The sequence below is a fragment of the Calidris pugnax genome, unplaced genomic scaffold, assembly GCF_001431845.1.
Source record: "Calidris pugnax isolate Ruff unplaced genomic scaffold, ASM143184v1 scaffold188, whole genome shotgun sequence".
Lineage (NCBI taxonomy): Eukaryota > Metazoa > Chordata > Aves > Charadriiformes > Scolopacidae > Calidris > Calidris pugnax.
Window position 1 is genome coordinate 15,598,409 of NW_015091257.1, and position 12,937 is coordinate 15,611,345.

At 37.2% G+C, this 12,937-nt stretch overlaps 1 protein-coding gene across 1 annotated transcript in view; it reads left to right on the forward strand.

Moving 5' to 3' along the window:
* CNKSR2 (connector enhancer of kinase suppressor of Ras 2) overlaps nt 1-12,937 on the forward strand; it is a 183,876-nt gene that overhangs the window by 82,848 nt on the left and 88,091 nt on the right. Inside the window, exon 10 of the mRNA XM_014960185.1 lies at nt 9,693-9,826. Coding sequence (XP_014815671.1) covers nt 9,693-9,826 — 134 coding nt within the window. The remainder of the gene's footprint in view (nt 1-9,692; nt 9,827-12,937) is intronic.

Consider the following 12,937-nt stretch of genomic DNA (forward strand, 5'->3'; position numbering starts at 1 on the left):
TTAGTAGGCCTGCAATGTGCTGGAAACCAAGGAGTGGTTTCATTAAAGCTTTCTTGTTTCACTCTAGGATAAAATGTCAATGTGATGGATTACTCTAGGAAATAAAAGTTATGTCCAGGCTGATGAAAGCATGTAACCAACAGATGGAACTGACAAATAATCCCTTTTTTTCATTCAGTTCAGCTAGAACAATGCCTAGAAATTTATTTTCTTTGCATAATGAATGCATTCGTCAGGACATTTTTATTATGACAATAAAAAGTCTAATTTAAAATTAAGTATATTTGAGAGAGGAAAGACTTCTGCAAAGTTCGGGTAAAAGGAAAATGAGATATAGAAATACCACTGCAGTGGCTGTGGTCTTTGCTATCTAAAATACTAAAGAGATTCATAAAAAGAACTATTGCCATGAAGAACGCCTTTTAAATATGTATTTATATAAAAATCATTTTACAGTGGTTAAATGCGTCACTGTCTTTGAAACTGAGTAACTTTTTAAATGATTGAGATGTCTTGGTCTTTCAGATACAAAGTACTGAGTAGCCAAGTGACAAAAAAACTTTCAACCAGAAATATCTTATTAGCGTCTGAACATAAAATTGCAAATCTGTATGCATGATATGAGTGTATGAATGTCCATACTTGAAGGCTGCACATTTATTATAGCTTTAGTAAGAATATAAATACAAATGAAAAATACACATAATTGCTTTAAATGAGGTGAAATACATTCAGTCTAAATCCTGTTTGGGTGAGTTTGATATTTCTTGGGGTGAATTGGGTCGTTCTCCTAAGTAATAATTTTTGCTTCACTGTGTCATTTGCTGCTAGAATAATTACACTGAAAACCACACAACAGAAGTTTTTGACATGGGCCATTGATCCAGACAATAGCAAATAAGCAATTAATTCAAGACAGGCTACTCCAAAAGGGTGGGAAAAAATTAGATAGAAACCAATTTCCTCCATTTAAGCTAAGTCCGGTAGGAAAGCGAGGATCCCTGTGGTCCTTTTACAGTGAATGTAGTCATCACCTACGGTTGTGGGCCTGCTTGAAACAGAAGAAAAAATATCCAGTCATCTTTTAGTGTGTTTGATTTGGCACTGATTTACATCTCAGCATCCTTAGTTCAGTACAGATACTAGGGTGCTATTCAACTGATCTAACTTTAGGTATCTGCTATGAACCTATCTACACATCATTCAGGTTTCTCATTTTAACTCCATTTGGCCAGTGGACATAAATAAAAGTTGCTGGTTCATGTGTCTTAGCCTTAGAATGAGGTGAATTTTACCATGTGCATGCCTCTTTCTCTCCATTTGATGAAAAAGGCAGTCTGGGCAGCTAGCTCAAATGTAAATTATCTGTATTGGATAAGATGAGACTGACCCTAGATAGAGGTTTTTTGTACAGATGCAGGTTTGGGGAAGGCGGGGGGCGTAATGGGAGTTTTGGTTTTTGTGTGGGTTTTTTGCTGATAGCATAGAAAATATGAATATTTTTAAGGTTAATATAAATACAAATAGAGATGCTGTTAAACATTAGAGATATAATTCTGGTAGCATGATGATATTGCTCTGATTTTATCAAACATGACACTAGGAAAAGGCCAGAACCTCATTCAGCACTTAATGTGTGCAATGTGCATATGTGTGTCTGTTGTAATTTGTGATTTTAGTGTGAGAAACAACAGTTTTCTTAAGTGGATTGAGTGTCAAAAAAGCTCCAGGGTGAAGTGGAGACAAACTTCAGAAGCTGCATAATGTGGAGATTTCTGTTGTTAATTTACGAAGATCAGAGGTGAACAGCTGTTAAAGTCAGCTGATGTTAGTTTAAATGTAGCCTAAGTGTGAAATCGGTCCTGTATGTTTGGTTAATAACAAGCAGTGAAAGCAGTAAGAGTGCAGTGTAATTTTATAGCTATTAAAAATCTGAAGAAATGGTGTTTATTTAACAGAATCCACTTCAAAAATTTTGAAAAAAAAAAAAAAAAGTCTTCAGAAAAGCTGTATATTTTTAAATTGCAATTTGCCCTGTAGCTGTTGTGAAATTTCTTATGTTCCTGATTCACGTAAGGGTGCTATTCTTTAATAGGAGCTTGGGAGATAGTGTGAGAGGAGAGGGGGGAAGTGATAGCAAGTAGGAAAAAAACATAAGGAAAAGCAGTACTTCCATCCCCTTTGGAAGCAGGGAAAATTATGATAACTTGTTTTCCTATGTCAGGATGTCATGAAATAATTGAGAATGTTATAACTGTGCTGACATCCCAGAGCTAAGTTAATTGAACCATATGTATTATTCAACAGACACAAGCTATAAGGAAATTATGACTCAGTAATAATTCTGTTAAAGTAAAAAATATGAGCAAAATATGCAAAATGCTCTAGAATAAGATGTGGGAATGAAATTATCACAAAATGGGAATTAGAATCTGCAAACTGGCTGCTGTGTTTCTTTTGGTTCTGCAAAAGGAGTGAACAGAGGAGAAATGTGGTGTCCCATCCTAATCAAGTTGCAATGAATGAGGTGGGAAGGTAGAAGTTTGCCCCCTTGTAAGGAGGACGACACAAAAGCAGAAACTGAGTTTTTGTAGGCACCCCACGGATGTGGATTGGCATTCAGATGTAAAATATAATTACTTGGATAACGTTTCTACCTGCGTATCTTGAGCATCACATGATGCTTTTACTAATTATACTTTTGGTCTTACCTGGGAAAACTTCACTTTGCGCTTTAATGATTATGCCAAAGTGACACCATCAGAACTAGAGGATGGAGACAGCTGTTGTAGCAATGTAGAAGGTAAATATTTCAATGAATTAAATTGAGACTCATTTACACTGAGATTTACATTAAGATGTTTTAATTCAGAGACTTCAAAAGGTAGTTTTAGCTCAAAGTGAATAATATTGAGGCATTATTGGTAAATGGTATTCTGCTTGTTTAGTCAATAATTGTGTGTAAGAACATGAAATTTGCCATTTACAGCTACATGAAAAGCTAGACTTAATAGAGAGATGCTAAGTATGCCTGTAAGTTGGGAAAGTGCTAGACGAGTCTTCCAGTTCATGCAGTATGCGCTGCCAGTGTGTCAAGCAGTTTGGTGTGTGAGTGACAGGGCATGCTGGTAATTAAATTATGCATTCCAATAATTAAATTTTTAAGAGCTTGCTGTCCACTGTTAGTGATCAAAATTATCTGTATCTCTCTGGCATATGGTCTCTGAGTGCAGAAAACACTTTTCGATCATTCAAATATTAACTGATTACTAATTGGCATAAATACTTCTTAGAATGTTCGGTGGTTGACTTTGAACAGCTCTGCCTTCACATTGCAGTCTTACCATGAATTATGAGTTAAATGCAGGCTACATAATTGTTGATTAATTTTTGGGGATTTTTTTCCTTTTAGCAGAAATGTGACATTTTCATCCTTTTCACAAATATTTTTATCCTTAGAATAAATACAAAAGCTTAGGCCAAAAAAAGAAGAAGGAGGAGAAGAATTATGTGTCCTGTGTAGCAGTCCTGAAGCTGATATCGAATTACTTGATGTACAGTAAAATAATACAATTAGCCTATGGCTATACTATGCACCATTACATAATGAGTTTGTATTTACAAGTGCATTAATTCCAGCTCTAAGGTCAATCAGTACAGAAAGAAAACCATCCTTTTTTTCTCCTTGTGTGCTGATTAAAGGAAATGCTGGGGTGTTGGGTTTTTTTGCTTTCTGTCACTTGATGGTTATCTGTTTTAATATCCATCAGTATCCAACTTCTTTCAGATAATCAAAGTTCTCCCTTGATGCATTCTGGAATCATGTAGGAATTTGTGAAGTCAAGAGATTTTTTCAGCCTGTGTTTTTGTTATTGCTTTTATAACATTTGAATTAGGCAGCTGTGCCCTTGAGGAAATTTTTAGTTGCCTTTGCAATTGAAGATATTCATTAATACGGTATTGTACCATATTAAGGTGTTATGCTTCCAAGACAAATCTTACCAAATTTGCCTTTCAGTTACTTTTTCTGGTACTCTCATCTATTGTGTGAAAGCCTAGAGTGATATTTCAGATTGCAATGTTTGTATTTCTAACTGCTACTATACATGGAAAAGAAATAGGCTTAACCTTTAATTTTTCTATTTTTCTTACTTGTTATAGAAGTGACCTAATTATCTTTGAACTCTCCACATTTTTGTCTGGTTCAAAACCTAACTTAAATAAATGTCCTCTACTCTAGATTGTCTGTTTTTATTTCTCCTTTCCACTTTGAGTCATTTTGGGGAAGTTTCAAAGGAAGGCTTCCCAAAATGCTGTTTGAACAAGGGTGGAAGGTTCGATAGAGAAGATTCTTGAAGCATATGAAATCTTATTTAAGTCACCATCATCGCACTAGCAAGAAGCTAGCTGCAAAGTCCTCCTGTGCCTTCTGGAAAATGCTTTGTTAATTAGTCAAAAGAAACTGGGCTTTGACTACAGGGTGGAAGACTCTTCATCCAGTTTCTTTATAATACAGAAAAGGACTGGTAGAGCAACATGTTGCCATACTTTGGCTAATTTGGACTACACCCTGCCGATACCAGTGAAAAGGCTCTTACTGATATCGGTGAGGCTGGGGCAGGTCCAGCTGCCAGCTGCATCTTGTGTGTTGACTTGGAAAAAAACCTTCTGACACCTCTTAAACACTCTGTCACCCTCTTAACCAAGCTTATTTAAATGTCACTTTTTGTATATTTAAAATAGTTCACTGTACTGTTTTGTATGTGATTAAATTGTACTGTTATAAAATCACCAACAGCTCAGTATCTGTAGTTTTTTCAACAGTCTTTATTTTGGATCAGATATGCATCATATCTCCACTATGATATGCATCGTATCTGCATTATGAACTATTCAGCTTTTCAGCCTGCTGAGAAGCAACAGCAACAATAACAATGGAGTCCTTGGTTTGAGAGAAAATGCTGCTTTTATTATTTTCATTTCCTATTTTTCCTTTATTATACTGTCTCCTTCATCATAAACAATGTTATATTCTGTTTTCATCATTTATGATTAGACTTAATGACCTTACACTTTTTAATCATTAAATTTCAACAAAATAACAACTTGTTGGCTCTTCAGTTGTTTAGTCGTCTTCTAACTACATGGGAGCTGGGCAATCTTTGTAGCACTGTTAAAATGGATTCTGACTGGGTTTTCCTACAGAGTATGAATTAGTTATAGCATTTCATTACTTCATGTTATGGTTGGTCTAATAAAAAGTTTATTTTATTGGAAATATTCTGTTCAATAAATTGTCATGACCTTGATCCAATATGAAATATATATATTAGCAGTAAAATCTGTTTATTGATTCAAATACTGTATGAAGACATTACCACTTAAATTTTTGTATTGGTTTTGCTTATGTTTTTAAAAAATGTACGTCTTTTTCTGGAGCAATGTTTCTCAAACTATATTTTGCAGCTTCCAAGGGAGCTAATGAAAGGTTCAAAGAGTTTTTAAAAACATTAAAAAGAATTTTATATAATATATTATTAAATATTAATTATATTCATTGTTTAGAGAAAAAAAAAAGGCAAAAAATAATAAGCTGACTTACTGGGGGCACCCTCTCAGTTCCTTCAGGATTGGGGGTGGGAAAAGCAGCAATAGGTGCTGGTAGCAAGAGGGAAGCAGGGACTGCAGGGCAGAGCTAACCAGGGGCAGAGCAGCTCCTGGAGGAGAGGGAAATATATGTCTCTGCGCTATGAGGCAGTGCTTATGGGGACTTCTTATTTCCCTGTGCTGGGGAAACTGAGTTACTGTAAGTAAAGATGGTTGGTTATCTGTTCCCTGGCCAACTGACAATTGGGAGAAGGTCCATAAAGACTAATGATCCTGAAGGAGAATTCTGCATCCAAAATGTTTGAGAAATAGTGCTCCAAAATGTATTGAAATACAGATTTTGTGTCTGTCATTGTGGGTTAACACTGATGCAGGGTCTTTTGTGGGACATTTTTGAGGCTATTCCAGTTTTAATGTGAAACTTCTAAACTTTATCTATTCCCATGGGTGAAGTATTTAACTCTCTGGACCTGAAAGTTTTTTAGTTTTATTGCTGTTTCAGTAATCCCACTTGGCCTGGCCAGCCTACCAAAAGGGACTGAAGCAGGGAAAAGCTCCAGTCCTTGGAAGATAATTAACTCAGTGATAACATTGATCTCCAAGGTGTCCAATTCGGAAATACTTGAATGGAGTTCCATGGGTTTTCCTGTTGAGCGTGCCTGCATATGGGCCATTGAGTGGCTGCCATTGAACTGGAGAGCTCTATTGGCTGATTTACTTGCAGGTGCACAGATTGACTTGATCTGAATGCTTGAGGTCTCTCTAAAGTACAATGCAAAATGCCATGTAGATGCACCTTACCAGCAGGCCATGTTCTGAAGGCTCTCTTTTCAACCAGGAAGTCCTGAAGACTTTTAATTCTTTATAAAATTAAAGCTGAACTCCTCCAGCCCAAGGTGGTAGTTACAGCAATGCTCTCAATGTATAGAGCTACTACAAGGAGGGACCATTTGAATACTTTTACCATGTAGCCGTTCTTTCAAAAGAGCTTACTGATTTATCTGGTGAAGTGGTGATAAATATATATGTCTTTTAAAAAGTCGTGACCTACTTTTAAATTTGGGTTTCTGCTTTTTTTCCAGTTATGCAGCTTTGCTGTTTTTGTGGAACTGAACTGGAGAGTTGACTTTGGCAATATGATGCAAATATGGAAAAGATATGAGACATCCTAGGATGTTTTGGGACAATCCTACAGGATTGTGATTCCACTTGTACTAGATTGTATTACAGTTTTCTATCGCCTGGGGATTTCCAGGTGCCCTGGGAAGATCTAACTGATGCCACAATCATTCAGACTCTTGCTAATTACACTGTAATTTCACCTCTAAAGGTGTCTGACATGGGGTCAGTTTGAGGGAAACCTTTTACCTTCAGGTAGCTAGATAACTTTTGTTTTCCTGTGGTAGACTGTATATCATTTCTTCTATTGTACTCAGTGTTTTAACCACCTTCCTGAACCAAAAGATGAACCAAAATATACATTTGTCAAAGATGCACTAACCCCAACTGATGATTTTCAAAATCTTCCAGCAAACTATTCTGGAAGACAAACCAAACTGTATGTCCAGGCTGTGTATTATCAGGCACTGATGAATTGTGAAATTAATGAATAGAATCCTCAGACTTCAGCAAAATTGGATTTTTCTGGGAATTACACCCATATCATTATTATTTAAGTAGTTAAGCCCAGGTATTCCAGGCTGTAACAGAAGTCATATTCTTTACCTGTGTCCTCCAGCAGCTGGTCAGCACCACCAGGGGCTCATCAACCTGTTGTAAGTCCAGATTACTGTTAACGCTGGAGCCTGCTTTTCCTTATGTCACAGAAATCATAAACTCCTATTGATTGCCTGTCTAGTCTCCCCTTTCCTTTTGTCTACCTATTTATTCAGGTAAAGGGCTGTCTTATTCCTCAAAGGGAAGAGCAAATCAATCTTGTCTTCCTCTCAGTGCTCCTGTCGGTGTGAGCCATGAACAACAACAGCCTGGGCTTAACAAGTGTAAACAGGGTCTAGGTCACAAGATTATTTTGGCTTACAATGAAAATTAATTCTACAAAGTACTTGGCAAGCCACAAAATGTAATTGTCTTAGAAGTATCAGAAAGCGAATAACCGGTGTTGCTTTAGTCAGTGGTTCAAGAAAGTTTACAGCTACAGTGTCAAAGATGAAAGTTTAAAAGATTAGATTTTTGTTTCTCTGAAAGAGGATTATTAATTTTTTTTAAGGTTTGGTTTTGTTTTGGTTTTTTTTACCCGGTTTTACCACCAAATTTATTCTTATTTTTGCAGACTTCTGTCTTGTTTTTAGTGGTTGTAAAGTCTTTTCCCTGTCTGGTTTTGTGTATGTGTCTTTCTCCCTCTCTTCCTGTAAATACTGGCAGTCTTTTATTGGCCTGGCTACAGAACACTCACGTTAACTCAAATGAGCAAGGAAAGAAGTTAGCAGTATCACAGTTTTACAGGAAATGGTTTTCTAACATTCAGAAAGAGAAAACTTTTGTCATTTTATAGCTGTTTCTCTAAAGGTGGGCTTGCAAGGTTCTAACAAGAAAATATTAAACATACGTTTTATTGTGTTTGAGATAAATAACAGTTAACACAGCTGTGTTCCTAAAACAAGGCAGGAACTGGTTAAAGGATCTCTGAGGTTTCCTAGGTGGCATGGATTATTCATACATACAGATTGAAAAAATGTAACTGAATGGTAGGGGCTTTGCTTGATAAGCATAAATTCAAATGGCTCATCACTAGCTTATGAAAGGCCAACATTTTGAAAACGGTGCTGCTGTTGGACTCTTGGAGTTTTCTGCAGTATAGGCATAATGCTACAGTGTCAAGATTGATATCTAGAAAATGAGAATTGATTACTCTGCACAGGAATGCTCTGTTGGTCTGTCATAAAGTATTCTTAATATTGCTGGCAGAAGGATCTTTCTACACATTGGTAAATACAATGTGAAATATTTGTATCCTCTAGTAGCTATTTAAGTCAGAAATTATAGGTATGGCAAACCCATAATGGTAATCCCAACAATTGTTTCTTCGAAAAGATGGAGGGGAAAGAACTTCCTCAAAGCAAAACTCAGCATTTGTTTAATATTAGATTAATTTTAGGGTATATGAAGATAACGTTGTACTTGGCTTTTTGCCATTTTTCTTTTCTTCTGTGGGAATTTAGCTATCACACAAGCCAAGCAACATAAGACTTTTGTTATTAGGCAGACATGTTATTAAGTAGACTAAAGCAATCAAAGTTTTATTCTCATTTCATTTTTCTGCATCTCTGGAGACACTGTTAGAAAATCTTGCTATACTTTCCAGCCTTGCAGTGATTTAATAAAGTCTTCAAATGGTTGGTCATTATTTAGGTACCCAAGATAGTTAAATTGAGGAAGAAAAAGGGGTGCCTAATTCATGAGAGAGAAAGAGACGTGATTAAGAGGAATGACCCTATTTGAACTAGAATGATAGCTAGAATTCATGATTGTTCTGCAAGGAGGGTACAATTTATTAACCTGTGAGTAAATGTTATTTTGTGAGGACTGTGCCCAGGGGAGTGAAGAATAATAATAATCTCCAGCTTATTCTTTATCATAGTGCCTGTGCTCTGAGGACACAGTAGCTGATTTTACAGCATCTGCAGACATAAACTGAAACTTTTACAGTTAATTCTGAGGCTGTAGAGCAGATGGGGGGAGATGACATTCAATTTAATGCCTACTTATGCACCTTTTACTGTAAACAGTAGACTTCTTTACAATGTTAGTTTAATTAAGGAATTCACTGGATTGTGTATGATATTTGCTCATTAAGATTTCACCAGTGGCTCTACTGATTACAAGTTTTATAGGCACTGGCAATAATCTTGCTGTGCAAAAGGGAAAAAAATGTAATCAGAGCCCAATGCATGTCCATTCATAGATCTGTCTCCTTAGTATGAGTGCTTTTTCAGTTGGTTTAAAAGCACACAAAACATTAGAACTGTTAATTTATTTAACTTTCTGAACTATAGAATGTCTGTAGCTTTTTCAAATAAAAATGTGTAAAGATAAGCTTGATTATTTCTCTCTCTCTTTTGAACCAGCCTCTTATTCCTAGAAGTCCTACAAGCAGTGTTGCTACACCATCAAGCACTATCAGCACACCTACAAAAAGAGATAGCTCTGCTCTTCAGGATCTCTACATACCCCCTCCTCCGACAGAACCTTATGTTCCAAGGTAAAAAAGATCATTTCAGGTACAAGTAAACTTCAGAAATATTTGTAAAGTAACTGACTATTCTATTCCTACCCATTTTTCAGCCTGCCCTGCGGGATTAAGGTGATAATACTTAGTTTTGCAGGTGAACTGGTTATTAAGGGTAGATACGCTGAATCAGACCCACAGTGATGTGAATCAGTGTCTTGTCTGAAAAACAGGAAGTAGTCTTTAGAAAAGAATATCCAATACCCTGTTTTCTCAAATATGAGATAATTTGTTGTCTGTGACAGTTTCATCCTACTTCAGAAGAGCAAAAATTATCTGAAACCCTGAATCTATAGCTAGGAAAGAGTTTGCATCTGTGCCCTTGCCTAATAACCATGATGTGACAAGGGAGGCTGAGATAAAGGCAAGAAACTTTTAATTTCGACAAGAGCACTGTTTTGTTCTGCCATAATGTTTTCTTTTTTAGATATATTTGATTTGATAGTGTTAGAGCAAAGTTCAGGATTGTGTTTTAGTGTGGCCAGTCTGTTAGATTCTGCAGTGACCATCCTGTTCCCTGCAAATAGATCTGCTACTCTGACCTGCCACCTGGAACAGGCATTTTCATCTCTCACAGGTCTCTGGGCTTGCTGAGCCAGAAAAGCAGCAGATCCTCCTTGCACATGCATCACCCTACCCTTACATGACCTCAAATGATTCAGTATAATTCCGTAATGTACACAGATGTTACTTTCCTAAAATTCTGAGAGAATTATGGCCTATAAATAGTAGCTACGTAGAAGTCTAGGAATGTATTTAAGAGGAATCAGTATTTTTAAAGCTTCTATATTCTTAGACACAGGTATCATTCGTCCAGTCAATGTATTTTTAAAATTTTCTTTTAGTTAACTTTCTTGGAAATGTTGTAAGGGCAGCATCACCGTTCTTGTGCCTGAGTTTCTGTTAGCTGAGTTTTTCTTCGACTTTGTTATCAGTAACTCTTCTAGCCAATTAATAAGATGCATGACCTGATACTGACAAGACTTCCCTAGGGGTTATCCAAGAGTGAGGTATATGGCAAATTAAATTTTTTAGTGAGGAGGAGAAGTGAGGAGAAGTTACGATAAATTCTTACTCTTCAGGGATATGAAAAATGTTCCAGGGCAAAAGAGTTGACTTTCTACTTCATGATTTAGATGATGTCACAAGTCTTTTGTGAAGCCATAAGCTGAGTCCCATGTTCCTCCCTCGCCCCTGCTTCGTCTGTTGCCTTGCTTGGTTTTTATTTCTTAAAAAAAAATATTGCTGTTTCAATAAAACAATTGAAATTTTTTTATTTCAAATGTGACGTATGAAGTAGTTGACTTGCTAAAACAGTTACTCTAATATCTGTCTTAAAGTGCCAAAGATACAGAGTACATAGTCTAGTTCACTATTTTGTTTTTCTTCTAATTAAAAACATTGGAGTCATGACACTTGAATTGTTCATAAAAATTGAATGTGTCTTTTATCTCTCTGATAACAGTATTTTGTTATGTCTATGTAACTATTTTAAGGACATGGTTTTAGAAAATCCACAGAAAAAAACCAAAGTACTTAATTAATTTGAATGCATTAGCAAAGAGAAGCTGCAAGAAGAAACCCCAACCAAAACATGGTTTAGGTTCCTCTTTGAATGCAGTAGTTATATGGTGAAGACCTGTTGCTTCTGAAACCGAAACTGTACTACCTTAAAACAAATAGTGCCTTTGTACTGCCAGTGATCATGTTTACCACCACAAGAATAGTTTTATTTGATAACAAATACGTCCTCTTTTTGAAGTATTTTTAGTGAATATTCACTGCTCAGCAGTTTTTGAGTTCTGCTCTAGAAACTGAGATATTCAAAATGCATTTTGATTATTTATTAATAGCATTCCCTAAATAGTGACTGCAGTAGTTTGGACCAATTGTGATTAAATCTTATAATACATATTAGTACAAGCTGTAATCTTTCAGACGGATTAAGCTATGTACATTTGAATTTTTTTTATCAGTTTAATCCTAATGGACTACACTTCATTTCACAAACCTGTCACATAGTGTACAGTGTTTCTGAATAATCTGTTTTGGTATTGATCAGGGGTTTTTTTGGCCACGATTAACTATATTTAAGCATGTCTTTATTTCCAGTATCATCAAACTGTTCAGCATCTGTTTTTCAGTTTGTTGTTGCCGTTCCAAGAGAAAAAAAACAAATAAACCCTCCTTTTGTTATGGGAATAGAGTAAGGGACTTGATATTTGGATGTAAATTGCAAACCCCTGAAGCTGTGCTGCCTTGGTGACAGTGCCAAAAGATAGTAGAGATGATGGCATGAGAAAGAGGGACTGACACTTTCCATGTGCTGGTTCCTTAGAAGTGCTGGTCATAAGTTAGTGCATACTCAAATTTGTCAAATGCTTTTGGGAGTGAGAACTGAAGTCCTCATTTCCAGAGGGCTGTGGCGAAGGATGTTTGCCTTGTGGCTCCACACTTCTCTCCGTGCTCACAGTGAAGAGCTCAGGCTCCAGCTCAGGCTGCCTTCTTTATCATGGAGGCTTCCTTGTGGCAGCCCCTGATGGTAGCTGCAGCTCCAATTAACATCTGGCTGGTTTATGTCAGTCTCCATTGTGTTACCTGCCGTGGTCTCCCAGGACTGTCACCACGAAAAGTCTTTCTGTGACTGGAGATGAGCTCACAGCCCCGGTGGGGCTGCACCATCCCCCCTTGATAAGCCAACACCATCCCTGCTCCTGGAAAGGAGCCTGGCAAAGCCAGCATAGTGGTCAGTGTTAGTGCTGCTGCGCTGGTGCAGCCAAGGCAGGATGGCCCTTTCTCATCCTCCTTGGCTGCCTGGATCCCATGAGGAGGCTTTGCTTTGTCCTCGGATGGAGTCTCAGGCTGCCAAGCGAAGCGTGGGTCAGTACATTGGCCAGCTTGGAACTCACTTGGCAATCCGGAGGGGCAGAAGCTCTCCAGCAAGGGCATGAGGACCCAGCTTCTCTCTTGGCTGCCTCCCATGCGTTTTGCTGCCCAGAAACTACTGACTGATTGTGTCTTTTGCAGCCATGTCCAGGCACAGTCCTACCAGTGGGTTTACTGAGCCCTGCTTCATCTAGTGCA